This window comes from Protopterus annectens, chromosome 10.part0 (assembly GCF_019279795.1).
Source record: "Protopterus annectens isolate FY-2018-M chromosome 10.part0, PAN1.0, whole genome shotgun sequence".
NCBI classification, from domain to species: domain Eukaryota; kingdom Metazoa; phylum Chordata; order Ceratodontiformes; family Protopteridae; genus Protopterus; species Protopterus annectens.
The window spans coordinates 483,176,589-483,196,853 of NC_056744.1; the positions used below are offsets into that span (position 1 = coordinate 483,176,589).

The 20,265-nt window shown below is 42.5% G+C and overlaps 1 protein-coding gene across 1 annotated transcript in view; it reads right to left on the minus strand.

The window, feature by feature from the left end:
• LAMC1 (laminin subunit gamma 1) overlaps window positions 1-20,265 on the minus strand; it is a gene marked incomplete in the record, with an annotated part of 2,174,645 nt that overhangs the window by 1,098,099 nt on the left and 1,056,281 nt on the right. The window contains 1 exon segment of the mRNA XM_044085382.1: window positions 11,614-11,802. Within this exon segment, the coding sequence (XP_043941317.1) occupies window positions 11,614-11,802 (189 nt within the window).

Sequence of the window (20,265 nt, forward strand, 5' to 3'; positions counted from 1 at the left end):
AAACCCATCTCATCCTGCAAAAAGCAATGACAGGAGAGAGGCATTTAGTGAATACCCCTGGGGCAGTAGAAAGGCTATAAAGCAAAGCAGAGAGTTGAAAATGCAAGGAAGAAACACAGAAATGCAAACATTTCCTGAAAAGAGGGGTGGATGGGATAAGAAAGGTAGGCAGAGAGGCCAGAGAGACCTGGGGAAGAAGAGGAGGAAATAAAAGTTTGAATAGACAACATCCAAAAGGAGGGGACTTTCAGAAAGGTGTTGAGCTGAGAAAGATCCAGAATTGGCCTCCAGGTGCCCTCCTTCCTGGGAACCAGAAACATTCTGGAATGAAAACCTCTCTTCCTGGGCAGGGGGTACAGCCTGAATGGTGCCCTTGGTCAAAACAGAACAAAGCACCTCTGGGAAGAGAGGAAGCTGTTCTTGAGGAGGTTGAGGGGTGCCCAGAAAGGGAGGAAGAGATTTCCAAATAATGACAGAATCTAAGAGTCTGTTGTGATCCATAACCAATTTGGAAGGAACAGGGAAAAGCAAAAGGACAAGGGAACCTGGCTGAGGGAAAATGGAAGCAAACTGTCAAATGGAACCTAGCTTGTCCTGAAAAGGAGGTTTCTGAGAAATAGAGGTTTCTGTAGCTTTAGAAGGAGGTACATATCTAGAACCATTTTTACCCTTGGACAGAGGGCGAGACGGTCTGCAAACAACTCTTGCAAAGATTTAAAAATTTCAGCAGCAGCAGTACCAACAAGGTTTTTATTATACAAAGGAGCATCCAGTAATTTGGCCTTGTGTCATCAGGTAAAGGCTGAAGATGAGTAACACTTCATAATAGAACCAAATGCAAAAGTCCTGGAAGAAGTGCCAGCTGCATTATAACTGTGCTTAACAGAGTGTCTGGCAATTTGAGAGGTAGAACCCAACAAAGAAAGGGCCAAAGCCTTCTCCTCAGAATCAAGAAAGTCAGAAATCACTGGAGGAACTTGATAAAGGAGGGCTAAAACATACTTGGTCATATGAGTCTGGTAATTATTAGCCCTAAAAGACAAAGTGGCAGCAGTGTACACCTTTTTGTCCAGTTTCTCCATGACCCTACTATCCTCATTTGAAAGAAGCACTGCTGTAGAGGGCAACAGCTTGGAGGGTTTGTCAGAGGAGACAACCACCACAGAAGGATCAGCAAAAGGGCATTTATACAGACATTTACAATCATCAGGCACCTTGTAAAACCTGTCAGGTTTCTGAGTTGAGGAATGAGAATCAAGTGCTATAGAAGTTGCTGAAAAGGTACCCAGGAAGGCAGTCACAACTGGGGGAATAGCAGCAGGCTTTGGAAAGTACATCTGGAGGAGCTCATAATACCCGTTCTGTTTATCAGAAACTGAGAATAATCCCATGTAAAGAGTTTCATCACAGAGGAAATAGTGTCCCCAAAGGAAAGTTCCTCTAATGGGGAATCTGGACTAATAAAATACTCTTCCTCTGAACCACAGACCAAAGGGCAAGGAATCTGATACGAGTAAGCTAATGATTCTTCCCATGCATCCGAATCCTGCTCCAAAGGCTTCTTAAGAGGAATGGAAGACCTGGGAGGGGCAGGCACAGAGACCCCCTATGGAGACTTTAAAACCATAAAACATTTAAACAATCCTAGAATAAAATCCTGCCATTCATGTTGGGGATACTTAACTGCAGTGAAATATGCTTGTTTTTCTTTTTATTTGTTTGCAGGACAGGAGCACAAAAAACCCTGGGAGGGTTGGATCCTTGACACTCAGTATACATAGCAGGGATCTCCTCCCTCACTAAGATCTGTGGGATTCCCCTCAGTCCCACAGAAATAATCAGCCAAGGTTCCCCCTTAATGCCAGGAGTAGACATCTGTAAAGCCTCTGAGGATGTGCGAGAAATCAGATGCATGCCTGTCTCCAACAGAGTTACAGCAGAGGAATCAGAAGCAACGGACAGATGTTCTTCCGAGCTTTTGCTAGCCTCGAAACAGTGATGTCTAGGGAAGGCTGAACAGCAGTTGTATCAGACTTAAGTTTTTTAGTCTTTTTCTTGGCCAACAGATGACCCACAGAATGGGAAGACTCTGCCATAGCATCCTGAGCCAACAGCTTAAGATGTTGGTTTTCAACGTAAATAGACAAGGAGGACAGGCAACTACATACAGTCTTGGGGACAAATGCTTGAAGATGGAATATTCTGTATAGCTGGGGGAAGCACCCAGACAGAAGAAATTATGGGGAATCTGTCTCCTACAATGACTTTTCCTTTCTGGATGACATGAAACCAACAAAACAAAAAATAAGAGAGAAAGATATGGAATAACCCCCAATGGGGTACTTATTTAAAAAGCCAGCACAGAAGAAAGGAGTTCAGACTGATATTCAATGATGGTATTCAGACTGATGACAAAGAAGTTTTGAAGTGTGTGCGTCCGTATGTCAACTTTATCTCCTACATCTTGCGTAGGGAGCATATGTGTGATGTAAGGTGCCTGTAGATACAAAAGGCTTTGGTATACTGGCCATATGTTGGGCTACCCTTGGCAAGAGATCCCTTTCATTAAGAATACTGCAACAGTGCCATGGAAGGATATATACTGGTAGGCGCAAGAGATAAGCATGCCTCTCTTGAGTGTAACAAATGGGTGTTACAATGTGTCTGTCCAACCATGTAATCATCACACATCATCACAGGAGCAGTAAAAACAGTAGCTCTGCAAGACACTACAATTTGATAAAACATTTTTGTGTGTCTATTTTGTGAACTAATGTCAATTTTCAGGAAATTGATCACTGTATTTTGTAATGAAAAGTAACAAGATACTCCATCAAAAGCCTCTACCAGATGGCTATATTAAGGTGGGTATAGTCAGGCATTTAATATGAATGACACAGTGTAAAACTTTTTTTGGAACAAACATTATCATAACAGAAGGACACCAAATATCCCAGCTTCAAACATACAATTTTTTTAAGAACTGTGTGTACAGTGAGGTACGCTTTATATTACTAATTAAAAGATTGAACTTTATCAAAGAGGATAAAAGCTAAGATGTTGCTGAAGCCTTCGGTCTGAAGCTCTGTAATTGAGCCTTTCTACTTTCATTTGCTTAAAGTGCAACTCTAAGCAAGTCACTTAAGTGTGATCATAAGCCTCCACTGAAAATGGGCCTCGGCCATGAACAACTAAACTATAGAAAACATAACATGAAGTAATTGCAGTCATATTTCACATGTATGATAGAAAAAAGAATATTTATGTTATTCTTAAAATGGTGAAAGTATTCTGGACGTGTACTGTTCTGAAAATGCAAGTTATGCGCAATTCAAGTTACATACACTCCTGAAAAAGTCTTTCCTATTTTCTATGCCAATGGGAAGAACGGGATAAGTTCTTCTCATCACAAAGAAAGATTCAGCTATTGCAAATCATTTTTCTACAAAGAACTTGGTGTTACTCTAAAAAAAAACAGGAGAAAATCCTAACGTTCAAAGGTAAAAAAAGACCCGCAATGAAATTAGTGATGAGCTGATAAAGCCCATCCATCTTCTGAATGTTTTTCCTCATGAAGGTGAATGTGGTAGTAAACTGACCAGACATGAATATCCTCAGCAACAGTCTCAGGTTTCCAGTCTCCAGATGACAAGACATTGCCAGGCAAACAAAGTTATAATCTCTCCAACTTGTCCTGGACCCACCCTTGGCCTCCACCTAGTGGGCCATGTCACCAGGGATCATCCTCACTAGAAGTTCAAACCACCTCATCCAGCTCCTCTCAATCCTGTGCAGCAGTGGCTCTACTCACACATCTTAGACTGTAAAGCTCTTCAATGAGTCAGCTTAGAAACTCTTTGACAGAACCTCATTTCTACCACTTTTACCTGTGGTCTCATACTTTCAAATACAATCAGATGTTGATAATAACAGGTAAAGAATCACCGAATTGTTCAGGATCTGGTGGGAGTGGAGGTGAGCACTAACATTTTTTCTTTCCATCTAGTAGGCACTTTTTTAACTACGGAGTCTAGTTAGGCGTCATGACATCTCCCACATTTGTGATGTGACTCATCATATCGAGAGTTCAATCAGTCCTGATCAGAAGTCACTAAATGGAGTTAAACACCTAAACAAACAGTTTGCTGTTATGAATGTGTTTTCACAAAAATATAATAATCTGCAGGCCTTGTGACCTTCCATGGGAACACTGGGATGTGGGGAGGCCAATGTTCTCCCAACATACTGCACCCTTCCTCTGGGATCGTACTGTATTATGTTACAAAAACTGACATATAAAGTCCTTTTTCCAGTTAATCTCCATTATCTTCATAACCTTATTCACTTTCTTCTCTGCAGAATGCTGTGATCTTCCCCTACCTACCAGGCTTCCATAAATGCACAAAATACTATAAATGTTATAACCTTCCTATGTCTGGATAGGAAGTGTGAAAACACAACAGTTGTGTTTTACTTGCTGTGATTTATTAAAGAATTTGGGATTACACCTACGGACTACTTACTTCTGCTAATTGGTGTTCCGAAAGCAGTGTTTTGTGTTGTATCTAAATAACTGGATAGTCTCTTACTGCTCACTTCTGCAGGTAGCAGATTCCAAAAAGGACTTAGTCTACAGCTCTTTCTCCTGTGGAGGATTTAAAACAAGATTTAATGAGGATAATGCTATATTCTTGGTTGTCTGTCAGTGTGCAGTTAGGCTACTTGATTTGCATTTTTTTTTTTTTTGGGGGGGGTACAGTGTCCCATTTTAAAAACCTAGAGATTTCACAGCTAAGTAGAAATGTGGCTCTGTTATTTACAGGTAGCTATTTGGACTGCTGTAAAAGATGGCAGTGATGAGTTTGGAGTTTTGCAAGAAGAAAAAATCTACAAAATCCAGAAGGCCTGGATTTTTGCTTGGAAGCGTTTGCATAGATATTTTTATACTCCAAGCAGACTTCAGAGACTTTTTCCTCAGGTAGTTAGCAAATGCTAGAAGTGTGATGAGAACATGTGCTCTACAAATGTAACCAGTTGGCAGACTTATAACACTCCCTACAGAATGTTTTGTCAAAAGTGCTGAGGTAACAAATCATTCTAAGGCAATAACTCTTTTGAAGTGGGACATGGGTATTCTAAGGCAATAACTCTTTTGAAGTGGGATATGGGTTCTGAACTGCCTAGATATAACAAGGTCTGTTTAATGTTACTGGCTGCCATAAAATAAAATAAAAAAAATTACAGGAAAAATGGAAATTAAAATCTAAACCAATTGTAATTAAAGCACTGAATATTGTTAATGAGAAAAAAATGGAGGTGGCATCCTTAGAAAAAGGAAAGCATAAATTGCATAGTAAATGGACTCTGTAGGAAAATGCATGCAGAACAATGTTCAGGAGGAGGAGTAAGGTTTAAGACAAGGAAGGAACTATACAACTTGTGTAACGTCAGATTGAATGCTAACTGTGAAAAAGGAAATGTGCTTACACTTCATGAGAAATGTTACTATGGTTTGTTTTCTTTAACATTATCATGAATCACTGTTTTAGTTGTGATTTAATAAAGTTATTTGCAAAAAAAAAAAAAAAAAAAAATACTGCATATTACACAGAAATATTTTTAGTCCTCCTGCCAGATAAAAGGTATTTTTGACAATGAGAAACACATACCTCTCAACCTACAGACACAGAAAACAGAAAAAAAGCCCTTGGAAAAAAATAGGTACATCCAGCTAAAAATCTGGACATCTATTTAACATAAAGTTTGAGTACCAAATAGCACATAACTCTTCCCACTTCCAGTAGGAATGTGGGATACTACTCAAAAATACATGTTTAAAAGCAGTAACAAAAATGACGGGAAAATATAAGCACATTATCAGAGAGGCAGGTAAAATCTGTAGACTCTAATGAAATGCATTTCAAAACTCTTACCAGACAAGGTCATTTATTTTTGCTTCTCCATAAGGGAGGTGTAAGATTTATTTTATTTTAACATTTGTTGACAGGGAAAATCCGACTAGGACAGAGCCTATTTTCAGCGGAGGCCTGGGGAGAAACACTGCAGATGCATGTCTTGGATGTGTATCATCTTTCTTTAAATTATTGGTATGCTCCAGTCCAACTGGTGAATCTGGGCATTTCGAGGTAATGTTACAACTAACTGCCTCATGTACACAGACAACCCTCTCCTCCTACCACCAAACACTAATATATGCGAGAGATGCAATTATACAACCAAACTGGTGGCAAAGCTCTCTCAACTCAAGAGTAGAACTGACAGTCAAGAGGAGAAGGAAAATACCTGCAACACACCACCAGTCTCACATAGACCTACTAAACCAACACCGGCAAATAACACACATAAACACACGAAAACATACTCAGAGGCTCTAAATAAAAATATGCAAAAGCAACAGAGACCTCCAAAGCAGACACCTAAGCAACCTCCACACCCCATCACAAACCATGAAACACATACTTCACGTAATCAGTGTGCCACACAATCACAGCCCTTACGGCAAAATAACATACCCAACACACTAGTAATAGATGACTCTATAGTCAGGCACACTGATATCCCACTAACTAGGCTGGACAAGGAGAAGGTTGCAGTTAGCTGCCTGTCCGTGCCAAGATCCGCCACATAACACACAAGCACTCAGGTCACTCCAGAAGAAATACAAATACGACTCTGTCATTGTCTATGTTGGTGTGAATGACCTGAGACGTACCTCCCTGGACTACATGAAGAGAGACATGGAAGAGCTCTCTGATCACGTAGCCCAAGCTGGTATGACCCTGACCCTGAGTAGCATCCTGCCCTCACAAAGAATGATGCCACAGTATAAAGAATGAATGATCAATTTCAACAATTGGCTAAGTTTCTGGTGTCATTCAAAGGGGATCCAGTATCTGTCCAACTGGGATGACATGCTCGATAAGCCACATTGCTTCGCAAGAGATGGCTTGCACCTATCACCCTTAGGCTTTCGAATACTGGCCAAGGCTTTTGCCGTCCCCATAGTGCCGTTTTTAGGCAAGGTTCAAAAGACAAACCCACCACCGTAAATAGCACAAGTAACCAAAAACCAAGGGTTATGCTACTCACCGCCAGAAGTCTAAAGCTCAAAATGCATGCACTCGAGGCACTCCTCAGTATGGAGAACATCAATATCTGTGCAGTAACAGAAACCTGGTTTAAGGCTCCTGAGAGCAACCCAGCACTACCAGGCTATAACTCATACCATACTTTTCGGCCACAGAACCCGGACCGAAACACAAAAGGTGGGGGTGTATCCATATTCATCAAGGATACCCACACCTCCAGGTTAGTGGCACAGCACAATGCCTCAGAGATCATCCATGTGAAACTAACAACGGGCAAAACTGCAATTCAAATTGTAGCTTGCTACAGATCACCCACCATGACCCAGGACCCCCATTCCACGTTTCTGGAGACACTGGAAAATATGAAGGTCCTACCAAATGCCCTAATATCGGGTGATTTCAATTACCCAAACATTAACTGGGAGAACCACTCAAGTACTAACTCCCTTGCCCATCGCTTCCTAGAATTTATAAACTTGAACGCCCTGGATCAACTGGTCAACACCCCCACCAGAGGTGACAACATATTGGACCTGGTCATCACCAACATGGGAGACTGGTGTTCTACACCGGAGGTCAAACCCTCGCTGGTTAGATCAGACCATAAACTAATTACTCTGGATATCCACATTCCACCCCCACCCCCAATCAAGGAAACCACCGTGAAAAACTTTTCAAAAGCAAACTTCACATTACTTAAGACCGAGGTGGAAAGGTTCACAGCCCCCATGCTAAAGGACAATGCTGTCCAAGCTGCTGAATCCCTTACAAAGGCACTCCATGAGCACCTGCAAGAATGCATGGATCATGCTATCCCAAGCAAAACCAAGACTCACTCCTCCAAGAAAAGGAAACCAGTCTGGTGGACCCCACCATAAACAAGCTATACAATAGAAGGAGGAAACTAGTGCAGAAAAGAGTAAAATCCTAAGAAGGAAAGACATCCCTGGATTAGTATCAGCAAGAAACTAAGATCCCTCATAAAATCATCCAAGGCTAGCTTCAAAGGAAAAATTGCCAAGGACTCCAAAGATAACCACAAAGCATTCTTAGCTATGTCAAGAACCTAAGTGGAAACTCTCAGATCTGCTCCGAATTAGTGCAGAATGGCACAAAATACACTGAACTGACTAATATTGCCAACATTCTGGCAGACAAGTTTAGTGAAAACTTCACCCCACACTCACCCCCTAAAGGGCCCATAACCATACCAGAAGAATGTAGTGCCCCGGCAATCACTGACACACAGGTTAAAACAGCCCTATCCAAAGCCAAAAATACAGCATCAATGGGACCAGACGGTGTCCCAGGCTGTGTCTTACATGAGCTTCAAAATGAACTAACCCCTCACCTAATCACGCTGTTCAAACTCAGCCTCTCTACAGGCTACGTACCCATAGAGTGGTGCACAGCAACCATTATCCCGCTCCACAAAGGTGGAGCCACAACGGACCCCGGGAACTATCGCTCTATAAGCCTGACTAGCCTGGTCTGCAAGGCTATGGAGCGCATCATCATGGAATTCATTAACAGAGACTTTTGGAACCTTCAAAAATTGGACCCTACCTAGTTTGGCTTTGTTAAGGGCAGATCATGCCTCCTAAACCTGGTGGACTTCTTTGAGACAGTTACCAAGGCTTTAGACGAGGGAAAGGAGGTTCCCACAGCCTACCTAAACCTTGCAAAGGCTTTCAACACCATTTCCCCATTCTGGTATTATAGACAAGCTCACCAGCCTGAACATAAAGCCCTACATCATGAGATGGGTTGCCAATTGGCTCACGGATAGAACCCACACGGTGAGAGTTGCAGGCTCTAGGTCCGACTCTAAACCAGTTACAAGTGGCATTCCCCAGGGCTCAGTCCTGGGACCCCTCCTGTTCGGTATATACTTCTCAGAGGTACAGACAAGCACAGGAGGACTATGGCTGACCAGGTTCGCAGACGACTGCAAACTGGGGGCCATAATTGACTCTCCAGCTGATACAGACATCCTCCAGAAGGGTCTCACTGAGACGGATACCTGGTGTCAAAATCATGGCCTCAAGCTAAATGCCAAAAAGTGCATAATCATCCTCTTTGGAAAAAACAAAGCACCCGTGAACTACTATACATACGTGGTAGTCCCCTAAATACAGAAAATGTAATAAGGGATCTGGGGACCCAAGTAGATAGTAATCTCTCCTTTGATAATCATATTGCCAAGGTGGTTAGAAAATCCTTCTATGTGGCCCACCTAATCACAAAAGGGTTCGCATCTAGAACAAAAGAGGTTATTGTGCCCCTCTACTAATCACTCATTAGACCCATCATAGAGTACAATGCCCCATTTCGGATGTACCTTACAAGATACCTGCAACAGCTGGAAAGACCACAGAAGTACCTCATCATATGACATATGCCCTATGCAGCCTGACTGAAGAAAACCCAGCTATACTCTGTTGCATACTGCTTACTCAGAGGTGATCTCTGCCTGACATACAAGGCCATGTCCAACCCAGAATTGATGGACACGCTCCACCTAAAAAAAAACAAATCCCCAAGAACCACACGTTCTAGGGATCCAAACCTCACCACAATGACAAATAGGACATGCTGGAGGGATAGATTCCTGTCCCAGAGACTCCCCATGCTTTGGAACAGGATTCCAATCTACATTAGGCAGAGCCCCTCACTAACACTCTTCAAGAGAAACCTTGACGAGTGGATGGGAAACAGAAAATTTACCCCGGGGATCACTGCAGTGGCTCTGCTGGACAGAGTCACAGGGAACTAATGGCTCTGCTGGACCAAGGCACAGGGAATTAATCTAAGGGGATGTCGAAAGCCAGCACATTCTGGCTAGGCTTATAGATGCCCTAGGGCAGATAGCCTAGTACTTACCTATGAACCTATGGTGTCATTAGTATGTTGGTTATGTAGTGTGGCTTTCTGTCTAAATTAACAACTTCAAAAACACATGTGATGAGAGGGGATTCAGAAAACTGTGTGAAGAGGTAAATGAAGCTTGAAAACAGGGACATTCCTCCAAAATTAAGTAAATAATTTACAGGGATATATCAGGCCTGAGAATAGGAACATTCCACCAAAACAGGGAGAGATGAGAGGTGTTGAAATAGCCAGTGTAGTGCAGCACCTTATAAATGGAATACTGAAAGTCGCCTTTCAGCTTCATTGTTGCCACTTTAACTTTCATAAATGTAACATTCCTCAACATCTGCCTAACAACTTACAGAGGCATGACCACAGCGGAAAAAAGGAATTAAAAGAAAAAACAAAACATGGAGACAAGAATGCATCTCAGTAAGCATGGACTATTCTAGGAGATTACAGCTGTTGCACATCAAAAACATTACTAGTCAATATAAATATTTCATTAACAAAAGCAAACACTTTTGCTGTCAAATAAATAAAGGGAAATGCTTTAGCATACTAAGCTGTTTGATGCCTGCCCTTTGCCTGTGCTTACTTCCCCCAGATGTACAAAACACTGAAGAGGTTCCAATATAGCCCCAAACCTATCACCTGCCACTTGTGATCTGGTTTACAGCCTGTAGTCTTCTGTTAAATCACATACACAATGGAAGTTTTTGTTCTGGATTGTGCTGGTTACAAATAATATGTTCTTGGCAGTACAAAATGTTATGTCTAAAACCATTCCAGACATATGTAACTTCACTGCGCTGTAAAACAACTACATGAAAACAAAACTGCATGTACTGAAAGCTTTGCCCTCTTGATGAATTTCACTTAAAAATGATGTCTTTTCCATTAAACAAAAACTTAAATCACAGTCTCTGGAGAATATTTTGTTAGAATAGGAAATGTAAAAAGCAGCTGCACAACTCATCCACCAGACAAGGTTAATAAAACACATTTTATTTTTGAATAGTAGACAATCCTCTTTTTGACAGAACAACCAAAGAAAAAATCTATATACCCTTAGGGAGAACAAAAGAAACAAGAAGTGAACATCTGACTTATGCCTCATGTTGCAATAAAGTACATGGATGGATGTACTCGCTAACAGGCTATTTAACACTTTGCCAAGAATCTCTGTCCTTTCAGAGATATGACACTATGGCTGTCACAACTGTCTACTGCATTACTGCACTTCCCAAACAAAGCTACAGCCAACTGTGTAAACACACAGCTTCTTACTAGTGTTACTGTATGACTTCCTTAGAAAGTTTTTTCTTTTTTTTTTTTTTTGACTGTCGTAACCTTGGGGCAGGCATCATAAGTCCTTTCACAGCAGTACACATTCTACCCCCCAGCAACCTCATACACCCATTTATTATCTATTTACCCCACTGCTCTGCTAGCCATGGGCCCATAGTGCTGACAATACTTCTATGCAGATCTGTCTTGTTACATATCCTTAAGTCACAGTTATTCAACAGAGCTTAAGGAAATCAAACTGTCCCTTAAAATACAATACTTTTATATGGAAGATAAGCAAATCAGATCTTTAAAAGGCTTGGTTAATGGCGCCACTACTTACCGACAGAGTTACAGTTGCAAGGCAAACAGCGATGCTCAAGTCCTGGGCGATAGTAGTTATCTCTGCATCTTTCACAATTAGGTCCATCAGTATTGTCAAGGCAGCCAACACAGTGACCACCATGACCAGTGGCACGGTACAACTCAGGATCATAGAAGCATTCTTGAGACTTTCCATTACAGTTACAGGCTGTAAGAAAATACAAACAAGATTATGCTTTACAGTTTCAAACGTTAGGATCACCATTTCCAAGAAGTCTGCTTATTTATGAAATTAGCATTCACTTTATACAAAAAAAAAACAACACAGTGCATTTATAAGCCCAGTTAGAAAACAGATCAGTTGTGAAATGCAACTGAACTTGAATTAATTTAGAACATAGTAAAATCAACAAAGCATAGCTGTAGTAAATGACTTTTATTTGTATTTATTTTTTTTTACTTGTAGGTAAAAGATACACCATACATTTCTAAATGCCATAGTAATGAACTCAATAATACTTGGAAGAATAAAACCCTGACTGCAACCCAGGTGACTCTGGCACCCACAGCACTGAAGGAGTTGGCTGGGGAGAATGAGGATGTATGGCAGAAGCTGTCTCAACCATCCCAGGATGGGAAGGGAGCATTATCTTGACCTACTGCTCTACTAACACTTGGAAGAGGCCAAATGCTAAATCGTGAAGTGTAAAGGTTGTGATGTGCACTTGGTTTTGCCAAGCATTACACAAGGAGTGAAGGCATCATTACTGCATAAAAGTATGGAGACACTCAGAGATGACACTGCAGGTCTTCTCTTACGCAAGCATGCATATGAAGCAAACGGGGAGGGGTAAGGGACTAAAACCTATGTGCTCTTTATACTATGTGCGCTTTATAGGATGATGGCTACTGTCTTCACCTCTCATTTCTCTCCTCTGGTGTCCCAAAATACCAGGGAAGAGGGATGAATATATTAGCCAATAATAGAGGAAGCAGCAAGATAACTGAAAAGGAGCGGAGGAAAATGTATATAAAATTCAGTAATGTCACACTCAATTTAAAAGAATATAAATGAATTAAAATGGGGAAAAAAATCACAAAACCATAATCCAACACATTGCTCAAAGCAAAAAAATAAAAAAAGGCAAGTGATCTGTACAAAAGTTACAGTCCATGACCAACAGTAATGCTGAATGAAATGAAGAAAACTGTCCATCACAAGCTGCACCTATGTCAAAAGTACCACATGCGATACAGCAAACATCTACAAGTGCTAATATTAAAATACCCCAAATAGAAATGTATAAAAAGTATAAGCACTCCTTTCTAAAGAATAAATCAATCAAAAGGAAGTTACAAGCCACAATATAATATACAACTCAAAAGTAGCACTTACCACAAAGCAAATCTTCTGAAAAGATCAAAATCATTGTTCAAGTGCCCAAAAACAACATGCATGAAAGGCACATCATTGTTTCAAAGGGTCATCTTCAGAAGAAAAACAGCTAAGATTTATTACTCTGAAGACTTGTTGCGTCTTTCGGCTTTTCCCAGTTAGGGGTCGCCACAGCGGAACTCTGGTCCGCTAATGATTGGCAGTAGATTTTTACATGCCGAGTTGCCGGCCCTGACGCACAATCTTCAACAAAGGTACGCCCATTCACGCATGTCTCCACACAGAAGACGCTCTAGCTGAGAATCGAAAGTACAGTTTTGTACCTACCATAAATGTAGATGTCCGAACTGGATAGCATCTGCAGTCATAACAACTGGGTTGTCCTGTCGTCAGGCAGCCCTTCGGTCGGCCGGATTCCAAAGTCCGGGTCTGGCTTCGGCTGATGTCGCACTTCACCCGACGTCATCTCTGTTGGTCTTCGGGTATAAAGGCATCAGCCGACGCCATTTTCCTCAGTGTTTCTTGCCCCAGATGCCAGTTGCCCTCTTGGAAGGCTAAATTTTGGGTAAATGCCAATGTTTCCAAAAAGATAGAAGGCAAACACAAAAAATAAGCATGTATGTACATATATACAAACAAATACACCATAAGAGACTCCCCCCCGCCAGCTAGCTATTAGGAGGGTAAATACCCTAGGAGTACCACAGAGGGGAAGGAGGGAGGGTAATCCTGACTGCAGATGCTATCCAGTTCGGACATCTACATTTATGGTAGGTACAAAACTGTACTATGTCCTTCATGGATGCATCTGCAGTCATAACAACTGGGTAGAATACCATAGCCAACTAGGGGAGGAGGAAGAATAGATTATGGTGTGGTTAGGATCCCTTGCAGTACAGCAGTGGCAAACCCTGCTCGGGATCTGGAATACAGAGGTAAACTGTAATGCTTGGCAAATGTATGCACGGAGGTCCAAGTAGCCGCCTCAATAATGTCCTTGGTTGCCACTCCTCGTAAGAAGGCTGTGGTAGTGGCTGTTGCCCTTGTAGAATGAGGCCTTATGTTCTGTGGAATTGGTTTTCCATGAAAGGAGTAACAGAATCGTATGCAATTTCCTATCCATTTGGAGATTGTCTGTTTGGAAATCGCTTTTCCTTCCCTTCCTGTTGCATAGGCTACAAACAGCTGGTCAGTTTTTCTGTTACTTTTGTTCTGTCCAGGTAGTAGCGTAGCTGTCTATGTACATCCAAGGTATGCAGCATTCTTTCCCCTCTGTTTTGTGGGTTTGGGAAGAAGGTAGGTAGGTGGATTGCCTGGTTTAAAGACACTCTGGATACCACCTTAGGCATAAATGTAGGATTAGTCCTCATGGACACTCTATCTTGGTGGAAGATTAGGAAGGGTTGTACTGCCATTAGGGCCTGAAGTTCAGAAACCCTTCTTGCTGAGGTTATTGCCAGTAGGAAAGCAGTTTTCCACGATAGATGCTGCAGGTCTGCTGTTGCTGCTGGTTCAAAAGGTGCTAGTGTCAACTTTTCCAGCACAAAGTTCAAATCCCAAGCTGGCAATGGTGGTTTCCTGGGAGGTTTTACATTCTTGATCCCTCTGAGGAACTGCCTGAGTAAAGGATGTGAAAAGACAGGTGGATCAAAGCTGTATTCTGCTGAAATAGCTGATGCATGTATCTTGATGGAGGAATAGGACAGGCCTGTATGTAGAAGCTCTGCCAAATACTCCAGAATGTTAGCAATGTCTATATTGGACACATCTTTTCCTCTTTCAGCACTCCAAATGACAAACCTTTTCCATTTTCCTGCATAGTTCCTTCTTGTTGAAGGTCTGCGGGCTTCAAGGATAATGTCTTTAACCCTTTGGGAAAGCTCTGGATTAGTTGCTGCTATGTGATTTTCCATGCAGTCAGTTGCAAAGTTTTTAGGTTTGGATGCATGATGCTGTAGTTGTTCTGGGTTAACATCAAAGGTATCAGGGGTATTGGCCATATTTTGTCCCGAGACATGCTCCTCAGCAATGGGTACCAGTGTTGTCTTGGCCAGTTTGGAGCTATTAGGGTTATCCTTGGACGTTCCTCCTTGATTTTTAGTAATACCTTGTGTATCAAGGGAAGAGGTGGGAATGCATATGCTGTCAGACCTTTTCAGCTGAAGGAGAGCGAGTCCACTTTCCATGCAAGTGGGTGGAACGTCCTTGTGCAGAATTTTTTGAGCTGGTGATTGAGAGAGGAAGCGAATAGATCTATCTGTGGCATTCCCCATTTCTTTGAGATGGCCTTGAAGATGTCCGGGTGTAGCATCCATTCGTGAGCATCCGAGGTGGTTCTGCTTAACATGTCTGCTAGAGTATTCTCCTTTCCTGGTACGAACATTGCCTGTAACTGGATGTTGTAGCTGAGCCAGGTTCCAAAGGTCCAAAGTCATTCTGCATAGGGGTATGAATGAGTGCCTCCCTGTTTGTTGATGTACCACATGACTGTGGTGTTGTCTGTCCTTATCATCAAATGTCCTGCTTTGAGGAATGGTCTGAATTTTGGATTGCCAGCTTTACTGCCAGCATTTCTTTTAGGTTGATGTGCAAATGGAGCTGGTCCTGTGTCCACAATCCTTGTACGCATTTGTCCAGCATGTGAGCCCCCCATCCTAGGTCTGAGGCGTCTGTTGTGATGGTTTGGCTTGCTTGATAGTTGTGGAAAGGTAGGCCTGGATTTGACTGGCATGCTTGAGCCCACCATAGGAACTCCTGTTTTAGGCATGGGATTAGAGGAATTTCTGCTTCTAGGCTGTGCCTGTGTTGGGACCATAAATTCTTTAGGTACCACTGTAGTTTTCTCATATGTAGTCTGGCATGTGGAACCAAGATTATGCAGGATGCCATGAAGCCCAAGGCCTGTAGAACTTTTCTTGCTGTTAGCTTGTTCTGTTTTGTTAGTGCCAAGAAGTAAAGAGGGAGTTCTTTTTGTTTTTCTGCAGTTAGGAATGCCATTTGTTTTACTGTGTCCAATTCCGCGCCCAAGAATGTCCTTGTTTGGGATGGTATCAGCCTTGACTTTTGTAAATTGACTGTGTATCCCAGTGCTTGTAGCAAGTAAATAACCCTTTGTAAATCTGTTGTCAGCTTGCTTTTGTTGTCCCCCTGTAGCAGACAGTCGTCCAGGTATGGATAAATTTGGATTCCCTGTAGTCTGCAGTGAGCGATTACTGATGCCAGGCATTTTGTGAATACTCTGAGCGCAGTAGATAAGCCAAAGGGCAATGCTGAGAATTGATAGTGCTCTGATCCTGCAAGAAATCTGAGGTATCTTCTGCAGATTGGTCGTATGGGGACGTGCAGGTATGCCTCCTTGAGATCTAGAGTTACCAGCCAGCACTCCTTGCCCAGCATGGGAAGAAGTTGCTGGAGGGTCAGCATTTTGAATTTTGGGACAATGATGTATGTATTTAAGATGGACAGGTCGAGAATAGGTCTCCAGCTTTTTTCTTTTCTTGGAACTAGGAATAGTCTGGAGTAGAATCCTTTGCCTTGTTCTGTTATTGGCACTTTTTCCACAGCTCTCATCTTTGTTAGTTGCATTATCTGCTGTAGAGCTTCTGTTTTTTGATTTGGAGGCAGGTTTGGCATTCCTCTTTTGACTGGTAAAGTGTGGAAGTGGAACCGGTATCCTTGGTCTATGGTTTGCAGAATCCACTTGTCTTTTGTGATTTAGTGCCAGTTTTTCGAAAATAAGGTTAATTTTCCGCCTAATGGTGCTGCTATTTGTTCCCTGGTAGGCGGAGTTAGAAACAAGTCACTGTGCTGTTGTAGTGGCAGTGGCTGTGTCTGTGCCTCTGTTATTACCTTGCCACTGTCGTCCTCTGTAGGCACCCCCTCTGGATTGATTTCTGCCTCTGGGACGTCTATTCCTGCCCCTTTGGGATCTTGTGGAGTCAGGAAAGGACCAATTTTTGGCAGGCCAGTTCCTGCTAAACCTTGGGGGTTGAACCTGCAAGAAATCTTTAACTGTTTGTACAGATTTTGCCTTTTCTTCCATTTTCTTCATTACCTGCTGGGCAGGTGTACCAAACAAACTGGCCTTATCCATAGGTGCATCTAATAACTTAGCTTTAACATGATCCGGTAAGACCTGTTCCTTCAGCCATGCATGTCTTCTTATCACTGTGCCAGTCATGGCTGATCTAAATGAAGCCTCCAGTGCATCATAGCCACATTTTAAGGAATGGTTACTAACCTGTTGTATGTTATTTACCATTTCTAATATATATTTCTTATCTATAGAGTCATCAGAGGATAGCTTTTTAGTTAACCGATCAAGCATAAACTCTTGGTATTGTATCATGTGAAACTGACAATTTAAAGCTCTAGCTGAGAGAGTAGCAGAGGTGTAAACCTTTTTGCCCCATCTGTCTAAAGACCTGGCTTCCCTTTGAGAAGGAATAGGGTTTTGCTGTGGTCGAGGCTGCTGCCTTAGGCCCCTGGGATATGGTTTCGGGGTCTGCAAGTGGGGCCTTGTATAAGTGGTGATGAGTGTCTGGAACCCTGTAAAATCTGTCTGGTTTGACAGGGGCTGGAGGTAAGGAATCTGGTGCAGTGCAGACATCATTAAATGCATCGTCCACAACAGAGAGGACAGGAGGTATAGCTAAAGGCCTGTGTTGTGGTAGGTGCAGAAAAGTCCTAAGTCTTTCTGGAATCTGAGAAATCCTGTTCCTGCCATTGGAATTGTTCTCGCATGGCATGTAAGGTTTCCCAAAGGAGAATTCTTCTGGTGGAGAAGCAGCTGGAATGGATTCTTCAGCATCTGAGTCTTCATAATTGGAGAAATGAGCCTCTGGCTGGTCTGTAATATCAGAGTCCTCCGCGGAATCATCAGAGGGCACAGGCTCGGGGCTCTGCTCTAGGTCTCTTTTCTGGGGGCTGAGAGGCCCTGTCTGGGTGAGATTGAGATCCCCTAATTAAGGATATTAAATCCTCTGCCAGAGTAAGCATTTGTGAACTAGAAGTGGGCCTAGTAGAGGGGGGCTTAACAGGCACTGATTTAGTAGATTTGGCTGCTTTAGCCCTGGCAAAGGCCTTAATAGACATGGCTGCAGGAGGCCTAGCAGCACCACGTGCTGGGGTAGAGACATCCAAAGGGATGGTGTCTGATAAGTCACTAGTAACCACTGTAGGTAAGATTTCTGAGGCCGTTTCAAGTAAGGTAGCAGGAGCCTCAGTAGTAGTCATTGATTCAGCTGTGCTTTGATCAGTTTTCTCGGTTTCGTCGAAACCGAGACACTCATGTTTGCTTAACCATGGTTTCGGCTGAAACCGCGGACCGCGAGTGTCGGTCTTTTCTTTGTGTTTTTAAACAATCTGGGTAGTGGGGGGTTCCGGGGGAATAATGAACGAAAAATCTGGGCCGAAAAACTGTTCAGCAACCTCCGACCGGCCTAAGCGTTAGGCCGGTTGAATGAGCACAGGCTGAACAGGCTGCTACGTCGTGGTCTGGGCCTAAACAAGGCAAACAGTAAGAGTGGAAATCTTTATGAGGTATTTGTTTCCCACAAGTTAAACAGTTATTGACTTTTTCTGACATCGGCTGAGGCAAGAAAGAGTCCCCAACGGGTACTTAGCTTTAGAAGTCTTCGAAGTAGTATTCGGAAGTAGTAATCTCTGGATCTGACCGACCGGCACTTGCGAACAGCTTCTGCTTCGGGCGCCACGCGGCAAGAAAGACTGAGGAAAATGGCGTCGGCTGATGCCTTTATACCCGAAGACCAACAGAGATGACGTCGGGTGAAGTGCGACATCAGCCGAAGCCGGACCCGGACTTTGGAATCTGGCCGACCGAAGGGCTGCCTGACGACAGGACAGCCCAGTTGTTATGACTGCAGATGCATCCATGAAGGACATCAGGACAACGTCTTACTGTGAGGCGACAACGCTACCGCAGCACCACCACCGTCCCGCACTACTAATTCTGCAAAAAAAAATTCCTGAATTTGTCAGTTTCTCTGCCCAGGACACATGCACTTCCAAAAAGCTCACAAGAAAAATGTCACATGCCAACTCTAGGAAGGTGCGCTCAGCCCTACTTTCCACATTTCCTACTCAACTGAAACTGAGGAAGCACACATATAAAAGCAAAAAAAAAAAAAAAAAAAAAAAAAAAAATAGTACACAAAATTACAAAACCTCACAATGTTACCAGGACAACCACCTAACAAGTGGTTGGGAGTAACCATCCTGCCAAGGTGGGAAGGGATGCAAATGAAGAGTAACAAGCATCCAGTGAGCACAGCGGCCATTGGAAAATCAGCTTTTATGGTAAGTACTCATCATGTCAGTTAAACCTTACTCTAGGGAGCTCTCCTCAGTAGGTAAAGGTTGGAAAGACTTCTAAGTAGTATGAAAAAATAAATCCAAAGGAAGGTAGAAACTACAATATTGAAAAAGCAAGGACACAAAAGTCCAGATCATGAAGCAGACAGATTCCAAGAGAGGCCGGACTGCAAGAACCAGCAAAAGTCCAACCAACAAGACCTGAGCTGAGTGTGTGCCATGGCAACAAATCCAACAATGTCCACAGTAGAAATCATTCTGGAAACAGGCACTGACAGACTGAATGATTGACCCTTAACAAATTAGTCAACAGACAGCTTGATGATGGCAAAAGACACGTCAGTTAGAAAATCTATTTGGACAAGGTTTAGTTGGCTATATTTAAGACAATATATTCAAAACCTCCTTATCCAGACAGAAGGATGATAAAAGCTAGTTTATCTTCCTGATTATGAGCCTTACTCAGTTCAACTCTGGTTGCTGACTTGGTGCCCTAGTGGTGTGTGTTTTTTTTTTTTTTTTTGTTTCAACTCTGAACTAACAATGTACACAAATAGGGTAAGTACTCTCTCTCTCACCCAGGGATGTATGTCCCTTGAAAAAAGAAAGCGATGACTGTACTGATACAAGGAGTTCTATAAGAGGTACCCAGTCCTTGCGATAGCTCAAAAAGAGCTTTCAGAAAATCATGTCCAAAATCCTGTGGATGGTAATGCCCACCAAGGACAAAGTCTTCCAAGTTTTAGGTCAACTCATCCACCCAGTTCAAAAGGGCACAGGCAAGCCTCTTAATAACAAAGTGAAAATCACAAAGAACAGATGTGGACTTCAAAGGAGGGAGAATGTATAGAACCATTTAAATAACTGCTAGGTAAACTTGTGCTGGGTTTCAGTTCTGCCCTCTAAAGAGTCACAGGCTGAAATGGCAGACATGTACACTGT